The following is a 14,363-nucleotide window of genomic DNA, read 5'->3' on the forward strand; positions in this document are numbered from 1 at the left end:
GGTCTCCGGAATGTTCAATTCCCATCTCATCTCCGACCTGCACCGCAACACCCTCGTCTGACGTTACACAAACTATCTTAACCTTCCCCAGCTGTGTTAACCCCCCCAGACGTTTGTACTGCCACCACATATCCCACTGCGGGATGAGAACACAAGACCCCCAGCGCACGACATCACCCGCTTCAGTCCCCCTGCTAATCTCATGATGATGTAACCAGCCGCGAGGAATGAACATGGCTCCGGTTGGTGGCTTTTGCACAGAGAACTATGCAAACACCTGACCCCCCCAATCTTAATCGTTGCTGCTGGGTCAGAGTGTACAACCCTCGACCTTTCCTGCCACTCCTCCGCATTTACCCTGCCCCCCCCCCCCCCCCGCAGTTGCTCTGGGTACAGCAGAGAGCGGCTGCAGCTCAACACCCCTCCGCCCCCCCATGTTTCACCACACTTATGTTGTACAGCTTTACACAAACACCCCAAACTGCCACTGATCAAAATGGAGTCCATGTTGTTGTACTGCAGCGCCGCTCCTCCCCGCTCATGGCTCCATTCTGCTGCAATGTTGGGCTGTCTTTGTCCCCAGCGCCAAGGAAGGGCCACAATCAATGCAGAGACGCCCACATTGTATTTCCTTACGTTTACAGAGTTGTCTGGAGATGGTGGCTTATATTGCACTTGTACAGACAGACAGACACACAAACAGACACAGGCACATGCTGGAGAGATCGAGTCTGCCTTTTGAGAGTGTTTGCTGAAACCAAAGATTAAAAAAAAAAAAATCAGAGGTATGACAATCTGGCTACCAAACCTAGAAGACAATGTTCAACTCTCTGAGCTGCTCTACGGGTCCTGTGATCCACCGGCCATGTGGACATTCCACCTATTGCACTTGAACATACGCATTCGTACACGCAGCCTGGTGTAAACGGCCGTCCGTCCACGCTGAAGCGCTCGTGGCGTCCGCTCAGAAAGCCTCTTTTCCCTCCTCCCACTGCAGAAGCCGGAGAGCCTGTGAAGGACTTTTAGTTTCACTCTAGTTGAGACTTTGGAGATGGAAAAAAAATCTGAGTAATAACTGTTACAGAAAAATAAAAACTTAAAGGATAATATGGGTAAAATTGCGTGTTTTGAAATAAATTAACAAATAAAACAACTGCAAAACAACGTGGTGTTGCCGCTTTATTTGGTCTGTTTTGATTTGTAAATAAGAATGATGACATAAATAGAATGTATACATTAATTTAAAAAGTAGATGCTTTGTTCTTTATAGATGCTTTGCCTTGATGAAACATTACAGCTACATATCACTGCCCATAAAACTTGCAGCAGTTGGTTTTATGGAGTGATCAGTCAAACTTCCTTGTTTTATCGCTACTGTCCGTGTGAATTTAGACTTCTGGCACTGAAGTTACGGCCCTTGGTCGCCTTCGCAACTAGTGCTGTGGTGCCGTGGCTGTCGATCCCTGAAGTGAAGAGGTACCTGGGCCCGGCTTCCTGAGAGAGGGCGTAAGAGGAACGGCGGGGAGTGACTCCCCTTCGCAGAGCTGACTTCAGCTCCACTGGCCGGTGGGGAACACTGTGAATCTGCATCACACACAGAATCACATCAGTGACCCGACCGCTGAGGCTTTAGCGCGCTAATGCTACATCCAAGAGGCGCGTGACCAGAGAACTGATGCTCGCTTGTAACCTTCGCAAAATGCGACACGTCTTGAACCAATTATGGAAAAAATACAGACATGGATAGACAAAAGCTTCCCCGCTGGGTCCAAACATTGTTGCGTTCTAACGTCCAGACAAGTCTGGTTTTCTTCCTAAGTGGTTTGCAGACTGATAATGCCTCCAATTCCACCTTCGCCTGTCTCACCTTGTGTTTATCATGAACCCGGAGGATGACAGAGAGAGCCCGCGCAGTCACCGAGGGTAACACAGCCATCCACGTAGACAGCAGAGCCGTGAGCCACACCACCGGGCTGGCGAAAGCATTTTCAAACACGCCTGAGGAAAAACAAACAGGTATCACCAAAATGTTTCATTACTCTGCAGTTCTGCTCATGTGATATCACAATTCGCTCTAAGGCAGCAGTTCCCTTAGTGGTGGAGGTCGAAAATATGCAGCAATCAACCACTTGAGTGGAACCATACCAACAAACGGATAATCGAGGGGTGACTTCCGAAAAAGGAAATGACTCTGCGTGATCCTGTTAACGAGGAAGAACAGTATCACAGAGACAATCACAGATGCCACGTTGAACTTGGTCCAGTACTGGGTGAGCAGCCCGATCTGAAAGACAAATAAAAAAAACCCTAAGTCACTCTTTTATGGACTAAAGTGATAAATACTACTGTAACACTGTTTTTAACCACACTGGATCAGTCTCTGTGTCTCAAATCAAAGTTCAGATGTGCTTCAATGTACAGCTGAGGCTGTGTGAGGGGACGGCTGATAGAAACATTAACAACCCAGTTAAATGTTAAATGTCCCTGGAGCACACCATAGACAGGTCAACGGTCCATCACAGGACACACACACACACTCACACATGCAGAAGAACTATGAAGTCTCTCTGCATGTTTTTGGACTGAACTATTACAGTTCTGACCTCAGTGGTGGCAGTAAACATGGCTGACATGGCGACGGTGACTGCCATGGTCTGGTAGTCGAAGGCTGTGTTGTGGAAAACTCCGCACGGGATGAAGAAATAAACAACCGACGCATAGACGGCATGCAGGAGGGACATGGACAGGGTGAAGGGGGTGGTGAGCTCCCGTCTCAGACCGGGTCTGTACAGCTCCGGCCAGCTCAGACTGCTCTCTGCACTCACATCCTACAACACAAAGAATGCAGACTCAGGAGAACTGAAATAACTCCTTATGAAAATGAATAAATATCTCACCTGCTCAAAATAGGCCATGAGCATGACGGGGACCGATGTGTAGAAGACAGTGTAGAAAGCGATATTCCACATCTCATACAAGGACTGCAAAACAGGCAGGCGTTTATGGTCTTTATTGATTATTTGTCTGTGTTTATACTCTGAGTCTGTGGCACTGAATTTCATCAGGTGGAGTCTCACCTGAGCGCTGTAGCCATTGTAAAAAGCAAACCATATGTGCACGAGAGCAAAGCTGACGGTCTTAAACAGGAAGAAGTGCAAGAAGAGGGAAGTGCGTCTATAGGACCAGCGCCCGTGGACCAGCAACAGCCTCTGCAAGAATCTGAACTGGGAGAGCGCAAAATCTGCATTCTGCACCGCCTGACCTCCTTCCACTCCTGCTATTCCCACACCAACATGAGCCGCTGGGGTTGGAGAAGAACCGGAGACGGATGTGAGAATGCAGGGGCAGGAGGGACACTAGAATATCGATTAAACTTGGCTTGGCCTGACTTACTCTTGATCATGTTTACGTCATTGGCTCCGTCCCCGATGGACATGGTCACAGAGTCGGTGTGTTTCCTGACCAGAGTGACGATGTCGGCCTTTTGTCCCGGGGTCACGCGGCAGCACAGCACTGACTGACACTGTTTGGCCAGGCTCATGAATGTGGCCCCCCACTCTGGTCTCTGATTGAACTCTGCCTAATGGTGATATGTTTTTGCAATGTGTTAGTGCGATGCACATTTCTACTATTTGTTCCTAGAATAATCCACCCGATGCAGAATGATGTTTACCAATTCAGGTCCAGTCAGGACCACGGCAGTCTTTGTGCCAGAACTGTCCTTTTCCACAGCCCAGACCTCTGTGTGCCTGGCCTTTAAGAAAGTGGCCCCTGGGTCTGGAGACTGCAGTATCTGCCTGCATGGACAAAACAAAGAGCAGCCATGCGGCCTGACTGTGTTTCTGTCTGTCTTTGTGTATTTTTATCATTGCTTACCTCAGCTCCTGCCATTCCAGTAATCTGGTATCAGCATCCAACAGTTTGCAAGAGTATCCAATATTCACTGCAGTCTCTAGGATGGAGAACAGGGACAGGGGGGGGGGCCTCAGGGAGAGTTTGATTTCGCACAGCTACCGCTCAGCATCGAAGATGGTGCCATTCTCACGACCCTGTGCTCAGGGGCGGAATACCTTTCTTGTCCCCGGTCAGTACCCACACTTTAAGCCCAGCCTGCTGGAGAAGGGCAATTGTCTCAGGAACTCCCTCCTGGAGCCGGTCCTCTATAGCCGTCACACCTAGAAGCTGGAAAACATCATGGATTTTACCATTCCGGCAAAATATTGGAAATATCAGCACGACTACAACAATGAGACAAAGAGATGATATAAGTCCTGTTTCACCTCCAGACACAAAACAATACATAGGATTGATTCACGAAGAGCAGAAACCATTAAGCCCAAGGTTTATTCAGACAGTTATCTGTATTGATCACACTTCGTCAATGCTCACCACTGAGGACTGACAAATAAAATATATGTACCAAGAAAAAAAAAAATCAAACCGAGGAAGAGCCCACCTGCAGCTCTCTTTCCATCTGATCATACAGCTTTTCCAGCAGCGCGTCACGGTCACAGGTCGCCATAGTAGCAGACCGAGCCAGAGTGTTACTCCAGTGCTCCCATGATGCCTCAGGAACAGATCGAACCGCAACACACAAAGTCCTCAGACATGCCTGTGCAAACAACTGCAGGAAAACAAGTTAATGTGCTATTCTACAAGCTGCAGATGAATTATTAGCTGGTTGTTTGTCTAAACTTCCTGCTGAGTGTGTGCAGCTAGAGCTCTAGTAAAAAACTCTTTTAGCAAAATGTCCATGTGGTCAGAGTTTGTATATGATCGCTAAAGATGGTGCTTTGTTCAGAAATGTCAACAATATGAGACAAATGGCCTCTAGGTTTGTTCAGCAGGTTCTGCAAATGAATGAAAGGTGTTGACTTGGGCTTTAAGAGCATATTGTCATTGGTCATTTTTTTGTGTATTTTTTAGTACTGGCAGTGAGGCGTTCTTTTGTCATAATGAATTAAAACATTTAATATGACTTCAAATGATGATTTTTCATTACATCTGCTAAATCATCAAATCCCTGAAAAACACAGATGTGAGTGACACGAGGACATTGCAAAGTTGGTAATTACACTTGGTTTCAAAGGTCGACACAGAAAGTGAGCCGAACACCGCCTGTCAACTGAGGTTGAAAAAAACCCCACACGTGATCTTAAACGGCACTATATAGACATGAGAAACGACATCAGGGAGTCATATAAATTGTATAGTGCACCCAAGACTGGTTCAATAGCAATTTCAGCTCACCTCCAAGGCGCCTTCAATCCTCTCCTGATATGGAAAGTCCTTCTGCAATCGCTCCAGAATTACTATGTCTGCTCCTTTACAGTAAAGTTTTATCCCCCCCTCTGGCTCCCGCACTAAAAGAAAAACACAACCAAACTTGCTGGTTTATTCAGAAAAATTACAACAGAAGCAAAAACGTTACTAGCACAAAAGAGATTGTGATGTATTAAATATGAGTAAATCTGCTCATTTATACAGGCTGTGTGTATGGTATACTCTCACCCAGCACAGACATGCGCCTCCTTTGGCTGGTGAAGTCCAGCAGAGCCAGTAGCTGATACTGGCGGGCAACACCCAGCTCGGAGACAGTGACGAAGTCTCTTGTCCTGGAAAGAAATACCCAGCCGAGCTCCCTGGCTGCTCCAACTAGAGCTTCCTCATCTGGGGATGCAGCCTGGTAAACCAGAGTCTCTGGAGGAACGCAGATAGAAGCAAAGCAGGTAAACATGCCAATCACCTCTCTGCTCGCACCACATGTCAGATCCAGGCCCAGACCAGTGGTTTAGTAACATATCCTTCCATGTACTGGACAACTTATCAAAGAGTCATCAGAACAGCAATAAACAATAACATGAACAACCTTTGTCCCACTGAGCCATGACAGTGTGACACAGAGACAGAGCTCTGAGGAACTGTAGGCTGAGTGGACACTCCTGCCTTCTCAGCTTGTCCACCAGGCTGGGAGCTGACAGGAAGAGACCGCCGCAGGAGAAGGGATTCCAGCTCAAGTCCATGGGCTGCTTAGACATGGGGAGAAAGGTGGAACGCTGCAGGTAACAAATATTCTCTAGTCTATATGCTTTAGGCAGGATTGTGGGCATCCAAATGGGCACATGGACGCATGAAAGGATTCACCAAGAAGAGAGGAATTACCTGAGTGTCCTCCACCCTGACTGACACATCACCTGTGGGTAAAAGTAAAGGAAATTATTTGACTATAGTGGTTTGAAATGTGGACGGTCGATCACATATCGGGCATATTGATGGGAATCAGATTTTATTTACTCTGGATATATATATAAAAAAAACCTCTGTCTCTGTTCTGATTAAAGCCAGAGCCAGACAGTTAGTTTCAGATGTAAATACCATAAATCTCCCCGGCGATGCAGCACTGTCTGAAGAGCAGCCGGTTTTGGGTCAACGTCCCCGTTTTGTCACTCAACAGGTATCCTACTTGGCCGAGCTCCTCACTCAGCGAGGTATTCCGCACCTGTGCCGGCCTGTCATCCTTCTCCCAGTACATCTCCAAATCCCAGCCGATGAACCTGCTGTGCACCGTATGGATGATCTCAAATCTGCAGACGCACAGAGACAGTCAGGCGCCACACAGATGGACATTTTCCCTTCGGAGGGGTGCGACGTCGTGGACTAACGTGATGTAGAGCGTTATGGGCATGGCAGGACTGAGTAAGATGATGTAGCTCCAGGAAAGGAGGAAGCCCGTGTAGGCGGGGCTGTCGTTCACCACCGTGGCGGAAAGGAACGGATGGCTCATGGCCCAGCTTGAAAACACGCCACAGCCGACACCAAGGAGCAGAGCCACCAGCAGAATGCAGAGGACTATCTACAGATCCAGACACAGATTTTAGTGCCACTCTGGGCGTGAACTCAACCCCCTACACTCAACCCACTCACCCCAATCACCACTTTGTTGAAAACTTTTTCAGTTTTGGTTCTCTTTACTCGCAGCTTCCCGCAGTTCCTCAGGATCTTAGTGTCTGCGCCTGGCACGGAAAATAGAACTATAAACACACCCGGCCAAACAAAGAGTCCATCCTGCAGCCAGAGGGTGAAAGTTCAAGCCCTCGTGTCAGGAAGTATCTGCTGTTGTGCCCTTAAGCGATATGCTGAATTCCTATAAGTTCCAGGGTTGTTTGACCCCGCTGCCAGGAGGTCAGAGGGATGGGAGAATTTGCAGGGATCAATAAAGTATTGCATTATGTTTTGAAGGAATGTGTACTTTTCACATAAACCGCCAAAGGACTTGAGGAGAAATGACAAAAGACTGCGACCAATCTTGAAACTGCCCACAGAGGGAAACTCGGTCTGACCCAGCCCGGCTGCAACAGCGTGTCGACCTTGATCTGCGGGTTTCGGAACAAGTCGCATCAAGTGTGTGCGTGCAGATATAGTTAGAATCCGGCTGAACTGAGGTCAAGCCAATAGACAGGCACTGATGAACGGTATAAAACCCATCTCCAGAAGAATTTGATCTATTGATCTTCTTTACCAGAACTGAAAGGGTCAGAGTGGTGAGATCCATGACACCTCCGCCTGGCCCAGTAATATCCGATCAATGATCACTTAAAGACAGGAGGAGCCAGACTTTAACAGACCCGCAGCAGCAGGAGTTAAGTACTGTCCATAATTAGGAGTATAATGTATTCCGCCTAATAAAACGTGTCATTGACAAAAGCAGAGGAGCAGGAGAAGGTGAAATACAGATAGGTGGATGGAAAAGCGGTCCAGCGCAGGTTTTCCTGTGGAATTGTCAACTTTTCTGAATGGCTGATTCATAAATCAAGTTTCCTCACCAACCACGTGATGAACAAATCATCGGAAAGTCATAAAATTTCCAGCAAATCACTCATATCCCAGTTTATGGATTGTGAAAGTCTACAAGTACCGGCATATATTGTCAGGCCGTAGGCGAACTGAGTGTTGCGTAGGATTGTTCCCCTCAGGAGGATGTGCTGATGGTCCAGCAGGAGACACTCTTCCCTCCAGTGCAGCTGTCCTCTGAAACTGTATAGGCGATTGTTTGGCTCCTCACACAACACCACACCTGTACATGTTGCACAAGCGCTTACAGTCAAACTATAAATATATGTAAGCTAACATACAGTATGTATAGCATATGCTAGCTTACATTTAAGTGACAGCTATTTGTTAAGCCCAAAAATATCCTCATAGACCATCAAAATAAGATAAAAATCAGACTAGCGAGTCATTCAAGCTTCTGTATTCGAAGACTGGGGTCAAATTGCACTTACCATCGAAAGCTGCAAGGACTTCCTGTGAGGGGTCAGAGGTCAGGGCATTGTGAGTAGCACCGAGTGCTTGTCGGTATTTGAGGTTAGTCTCCCTGCATATAGAAAAATAGCAGATGGTTTTAAAGCTCTTACTTTTTGTTCCATTGTTCCAATCAGTAAAACTGTGGGCACCGTAAAGAGTTTGATAGTTTTGGGGAAAAAAGCAATTAAAAAAACTTCTGGTGTAGCAATGCTGTTTGGATTTGATTTCTCCACTTGTTTTTTCCTGTTATTCCAGGCCATGTTTGTCACACACCCTTTAATACTATCATCTAGGGCTGTAAAGCTGCTCCTGCCAGCTGACCTCATTGTCAAATAGCAGCACGCCTGCCTCATTTATAGCCATTCACTTTGTGGCTCCCTTGTTTGCTATTGCCTTTAAATTCCTGTTTTATCAGCCTCCCCAGCCCCAGTCAGACAGTCTTCCAGGCTTCACCACAACACTGTTGACCCTTCAGGGGAGGCTTTATTCCTACTACATCTTCTATTACAATAAATTGTATCTACACTTTTTGATTATTTTTTTCCACTGCCTTCAATCGTCATGAGTCCTTTACTCGGCAGAACCAGATGGTGTTTCTTACCCATCGATGTCCGCTGTCTCCACATAACACAGACTGTGAGGCTCTGAACTAGACAAAAGGAGGAGGTCCGCCTAGATGGAAAAATGACACAACGACCATCCCAAGTGTGAACTGATCCTTGCTGCTGTCTCCAAATGTTGCAGTTAATGAAAACATTTTCATACGATCGATGCATTTGTCTGAACAGTCCTGTCAGTATCTGTTTTTATACATGTCTCACAGGGATGACTTGGTCTTTGTGGATCCGCAGCAGATCTCCCACAATGATATCCTTCCACTGCACTGTGCTGAAACTGAGACACACCACGGTCAGTTAAATGTTTCACATAACATGATGTTTATCAGTTTGGTTCTCGCCAACACTGAGAAAATAGCAACTGTGTTCTGGAATGCTTTAGAGGCGAAAAGTCAATGTTGGACAGTATAAATCTTGACCCTGAACTGTTACTTAAAACGCTGCGTGGAGAATCAGCCACACAGCGTTTGAATCCGAAGGGATTGTTTCTTTTGTTTTGTTGATTCTGTTTTAAATCTTGTTTCATGTTGTTTTCTTCTTTCATGAGCAGAGCTGTAACTGTGCAGCATTTTGTCTGGCTTGTTTGGCCGTTTAATGGTGTTTGAGAATTCGGTTTGGAAGGAAGAGGTTCGATTTTAAGCTTATTATTATTTTTAATTCCTTTCGCCTCCTAAAACATGTTACAAAAATGCTTATTTATTTCCTGCTTCCCTCTAAATGCTGTTTATTAGAAAGGGAACGTGAGAATCAGGAATCCAAAATAGAGTCAGAGTAAATTTTATAAACAAAATATTTACAAAAACTCCATCTTTGCACTTGTCTGCACAACAAGCTTAAACTGAGGTGCCTCTGATGCCTGCAGAAGTTATACCGTCTATTTCTATGCTCTCTGTACCATCTCTAATACACAGAGGGACCATCGAGTGATTCACTCATTCACACTTCATTAGGGCTTCATTAGAGGGTTGTTGCTAACTGGAACCAACACTGAGTCCACAGAGAATAACCCACAGTCTTTGTCCTCACCTCTTAGAGATGAGAACATCGCAGGGTTGCGAGTTAACCTGGGAGTCACTGCGTCTCCTTGCCTAAAGCAGACGCACAGAGCCAGATCAAAAAGAGAGAGAGAGAGAGAGAACAGGTTTAAAATGTGTGCCAGTGATGGAGAAAGAGACTGTTGGACAGTCAACATGTGAGATGGAGCGAGGGTGGCCGTGGAAGGTTGAACAGGAGAAGGAAGAGGCACCGGTACAGGGCTCTGCAGTGACACCAGCTGGGAGATTTACACCCTCCACTAAATGATTAGTCAATAGAGAGGGGTCAAGCAAGCGTTTCACCCAGAGCTGTTAACGACCGTAACTCAGCAATGCACTTAACCAGAGAATTCTCCATGCAAAACATCATGCCTGCATTTAAAAGGAAATGCTTCACTGGTAGGAGAGGGGAAATTAATGCCACTGGGATGATTGGTTTTGTCAGTGAGTGGAGGACAAAGAGTCAATGAGGACAATGAAGGGGAGAAAGGAGTGCACTCGTGCTTAGGTGAAGGATGCGCAGCTTCACGCTCCAAGCTGCACAAATATTTGTGTACGGGCTCGTCTGTGCGAGTGGATCCGCTCTCCTCTACGGGATGTTTCTACCCTGTGCAACACCAACACTGAGACGGGGGTTCGGAGCAGCCGCAGTCCTCACCATGTCTCCGATGATGTCTTTCATGCCTCTGACAGTGAGCACCATGACCAGGGGGATCATGCTGATGTACCACGGTACAGAGGAGATGGCCGGGACACACTGCAAGCAGGCAAACACACATGCACACACGCACGCACGTTACACAGCACTCGGGAAATCACAAAGGCAGTAATGACGCAGCAAGGCCGGGCTTTCCTATGGAGTTTTGAAAGCTTATGTGAACTGCTGCTTAACAGCATTGGTTAACAATAAACAGTATGTTTATTTTTCCCCTCCATGTTCACCCGAGGATCCAGGCGAACTTGAAAGGCTTCGTTTGTTTTTCTAACAAAGCGCATGTAGAAGAGAAAGAAGGCAATTAAACACGGCGAAAGAGGGGGCACAGATAAGGAGGGGAAATTAAATATGTAACTGTGCTAATAAACTAAACCAAGCCATATCTGCTACCTAAGAAAGTCCAACAAGACAAACGGATACATGATGAAAATAATTTAGGATTCAAGCAACTGCGTCATGCAAATATTCTGATATTTGCAAGAGAAGCGAGCGTAAAATTGGAATGCAAATGTCCTCCAAAGGTTTTAGTAGGTGTTGGCTGGACAGATGGCCCTGGAGGATCCAGATACACCACATCTACATCACTGTCTCTGGGATAAATGAAATGGCTGAAAGGACCCAAATAAATGAAATGGTAGAAAAATCAGGAGAAGCCCTGAGAAACTGGTTAGACAGGAAACTCTTACTTGGGAACAGTAAATCACAAAAACAGACAAAAGGGCTAACGTACACAAAGGAGAGGCAGAAACAAGGAGGCACAGATGAGGGACAACAGGAGAGAGACGGAATAGTGGGACAGGCTGGCACAGGAGACACCCAGGAAAGGACATACAGAGACATACAAATAATAAATACAGATTTAAAGCACAACACAGAAACTCATTTAGAGAGAGAAGAAGAAACCAGCTGCTGGTGGATTTGATCAAAAATAATGTTGCATTTGGACCCTGGTGAGCAAATCAAACCTCTGTAGGCTCCCAGAGCCTGACTGAAACTGTTGTTTTAATATTTGCTGTGTTTGTTTAAATAATGGAGTAACAGGAAAGCGTTCAGTTGAAGTTAGAAGCAATTTCCCTTTGATATGTCTAAATATGAAAAACATAAATGGTCAATGTCCCGTTGTGAACGCTGATTAAATGAATCAATCAAAAGAAAAGGTTGTTTCAGTGATTCTGAGCAAAAACAGGACAATTTTAAAACAGTACAGAAGCGTTTTTCTCCACCTTTTTTCACCAGCTTGACACATCACTGGTGCGGAACCCAACTCCTGCCCTCTGATTGCTTCACTACAATGTATGTATGTTGCTCAGAGCTGTTATGGACAGGAATATATTTGTGTTGGGCATATATGGACCGACTGTATAGATCTATAGATGATGCGATATGAAGATGTGAGCGTGAGGAGCAACTGACCTGCAACACTACCATGAGGAGGAAGTAGAGGTTGGCCACTCGCTGGAATTGCTCAAACAGCGTCATGGGCAGGAAAGTCAGGGGGGAGTACTTGTAGCTGCGCACCAAATTGTCCTGGCAACCAACACAGAGCGATGCTCAAACGCACTTTTAATGTGCAGGGTGTCAACAGGTGTCAACAGGTGTCCGAGCACAGAGGCGGGCGGAGAAGGGAGTCCCGGCATGTGTCTTACCGACTGTCGTCCCCAGCGGAAGCACAAGAGGGACTTCTTCTGCTTGTTTTCGTGGTACTGACGGCTGTTGGCTCGCACCTCCCATGTGAATCCTGTGAAGAACGCGTAAGGATGGCTGTTGGCACCGCCACACCGGTAGACACAAGGCTTCATCAGACACATCCACAGACAAACCACAGACACGCTGGTGTCTTTGTGTCAACACCCATCCACAAAATACCCCAGATCAACCCATGGAGAAGAAAAATGACCACTTAGATATCTCTGATTCACCGTCAGTTAAGCCACAGCTAATGAGAGGCAGAAAAAAAGGACAGAATCTGAGGGAGACATACCAGACTCAACATCTTGAGCCATGGTGCTCAGGCGTCCAGCTGCTGGCTATCCTGCACGAAAAGAAGACGGCAAAGACCCGAATCATTTATGAGACCTGTAACTTATTAATCCGCGTTATTGTCCTGATTTACAAAGCAGCATGCAAGTTGGCCCATTATATTGGTCCAAAACAACAACGCCTCCATCTCTGCTTTTAGCAGCAGGCTACAACAACAAAATAATGACTATGGAAATTTTAGTCAAATCTGAACTTGCCACTATGATGAATGAGGTCCTCTTCTGGTCTCAACTGGAACCTCATGAGCAAGCCTGGTCCAGGAATTCAACCAGCAGCATCAAACCGGCAAGAGTTAGTGATGCGTGTGCTATAGTCTCACCTGTTACTAAGTAATTAATATCTGTGCTACAAGTGTCAGCAAAACACTGAACACAGAGATTGTCAGCAGTTGTTACAGACTGGTGTAAACCTGTCAGTAACGAGGGAAAAGGTCGTTTACCTGAACCAGTCCTGTGGCTGTACTGCAGTCCTACTGAGCGTGGCTCTTTTTTTATGGTTTTCACAACATTTCTCTCAGGGTTTTTCCTTACACAAGCCTCTTTCTCCCTTTGTGTACGGCAGCATTATGCTGCAGCCCCGCCTTCCTCTCTCCCAGGTGAAGGGTTCAGTGTCACCGGCTCTACTTCCTGTGCACCTTACCTGCAAGAAAGAGATGGAAGGAGGGGGGATACTGAGGGAGTGGCGGCAGGGTAATTCACTTCTATTTGAGAAACAGTAGGATAATTGGTGTTTTGGGATAAAATAAATTAGAAATTAAATGTGACACTACAGTAATGTAATATAATTGCACTGTATCACTACTGTCCACATGTAAACGTACGTTGTCAGGCTGGTGTTTGAGCCAAACACACCCTCCCTGAGATATTTAGATTGACATTTTTTATTAAAAACCCTTCAGAGCAGCTCTGCTGTTTATCTTTCACCAACCTGAAAAAACAGAAAACGCTGAAAAGACAATTATTAGTGCTGAATCTGAAAAATATTCCAGAAAAACACCCGAGCATCATTTTTCACCTGGCTGAAGCTCATTTTCTTTTCATGAATTTACCGCCACCTCGTGGGGACACACGTTCACTGCAGTTTAAAGGTCAGAAAGGGCAACATATACAAGACGGGCTCAGCCAGCGTCAGTGAAGTCTACCGCTTTTGGTCGCACATGTCATTGTCTTGTATTCTTTATAGGTGGGTGAGGACTTGCCACAAATGCCACATGTCAACAGTTGAAGTAGCTCGCATACGAGGACGGGAGCATGCATGTGTGTGTAGGAGACTCTTTCCTATCTGCCCTGTGCAGAGTGGTTGGAAGGATGGTGCGGTGGCGCGGTGTGTGTTCTTGGTCCATCGTGAACAACAGAGAGTTGATGTGCAGGCAGCTTAGACCACAGTTTAACTGTTGCCAACTGAATTGAGTAGGTTTGAGCCTGGGGGTTCTGCTTCTGTTTTTCTCAGACTCTTTTACACTTCTGCTCTACACGAGGGGAGTTTCAGACATTTCATTACTGGTTTGTATGTTTCTTGATAAATCAAGTGTCTATCTAACCTTCACATCCTCTCACTGCCACAAGTCTCTCAGCATCCTTCTACAGGTAGAGTAAATTCCCACTTCATGCCCAGTCTCTGGTTTCATCTTCAGCACATTGCGGGTGTGATGAA

The 14,363-nt window shown here is 46.1% G+C and overlaps 1 protein-coding gene across 2 annotated transcripts; it reads right to left on the reverse strand.

Moving 5' to 3' along the window:
• Positions 1-1,167: 1,167 nt before the first annotated feature.
• atp8b3 (ATPase phospholipid transporting 8B3) lies at positions 1,168-13,101 on the reverse strand. Of its 2 annotated transcripts, XM_029828869.1 has the most exons (28): positions 12,908-13,101; positions 12,652-12,702; positions 12,317-12,408; positions 12,084-12,197; positions 10,614-10,712; positions 9,948-10,009; positions 9,126-9,198; positions 8,906-8,976; positions 8,283-8,374; positions 7,916-8,074; positions 6,925-7,013; positions 6,663-6,853; positions 6,376-6,584; positions 6,163-6,194; positions 5,870-6,026; positions 5,512-5,700; positions 5,251-5,363; positions 4,457-4,624; positions 4,071-4,182; positions 3,877-3,952; positions 3,674-3,797; positions 3,394-3,580; positions 3,078-3,301; positions 2,898-2,981; positions 2,604-2,828; positions 2,146-2,284; positions 1,868-1,998; positions 1,168-1,584 (listed from the first exon to the last, which is right to left on the reverse strand). In XM_029828869.1, exons 2-28 carry the CDS (start codon positions 12,671-12,673, stop codon positions 1,372-1,374), a joined length of 3,447 nt encoding a protein of 1,148 aa, XP_029684729.1. In that variant the 5' UTR covers positions 12,674-12,702; positions 12,908-13,101; the 3' UTR covers positions 1,168-1,371. The 2 variants fall into 2 exon arrangements, with proteins under 2 accessions (XP_029684729.1, XP_029684728.1); XM_029828868.1 differs by having other exon boundaries at positions 2,898-3,301.
• Positions 13,102-14,363: the final 1,262 nt, after the last annotated feature.

This window comes from Takifugu rubripes, chromosome 20, assembly GCF_901000725.2.
Source record: "Takifugu rubripes chromosome 20, fTakRub1.2, whole genome shotgun sequence".
Lineage (NCBI taxonomy): Eukaryota > Metazoa > Chordata > Actinopteri > Tetraodontiformes > Tetraodontidae > Takifugu > Takifugu rubripes.

Bases quoted from the DNA above. Each gene is read 5' to 3' on its own strand.
- atp8b3 (XM_029828868.1), bottom strand. From the start codon at position 12,673: ATGGCTCAAGATGTTGAGTCTG. The intron at 6,854-6,924 runs GTGAGTGGGTTG...CTGGATCTGTAG, and splicing joins TCAACAAAGTGGTGATTGGG to ATAGTCCTCTGCATTCTGCT. The intron at 6,585-6,662 runs GTTAGTCCACGA...GTGCGTCTGCAG, and splicing joins CCCATAACGCTCTACATCAC to ATTTGAGATCATCCATACGG.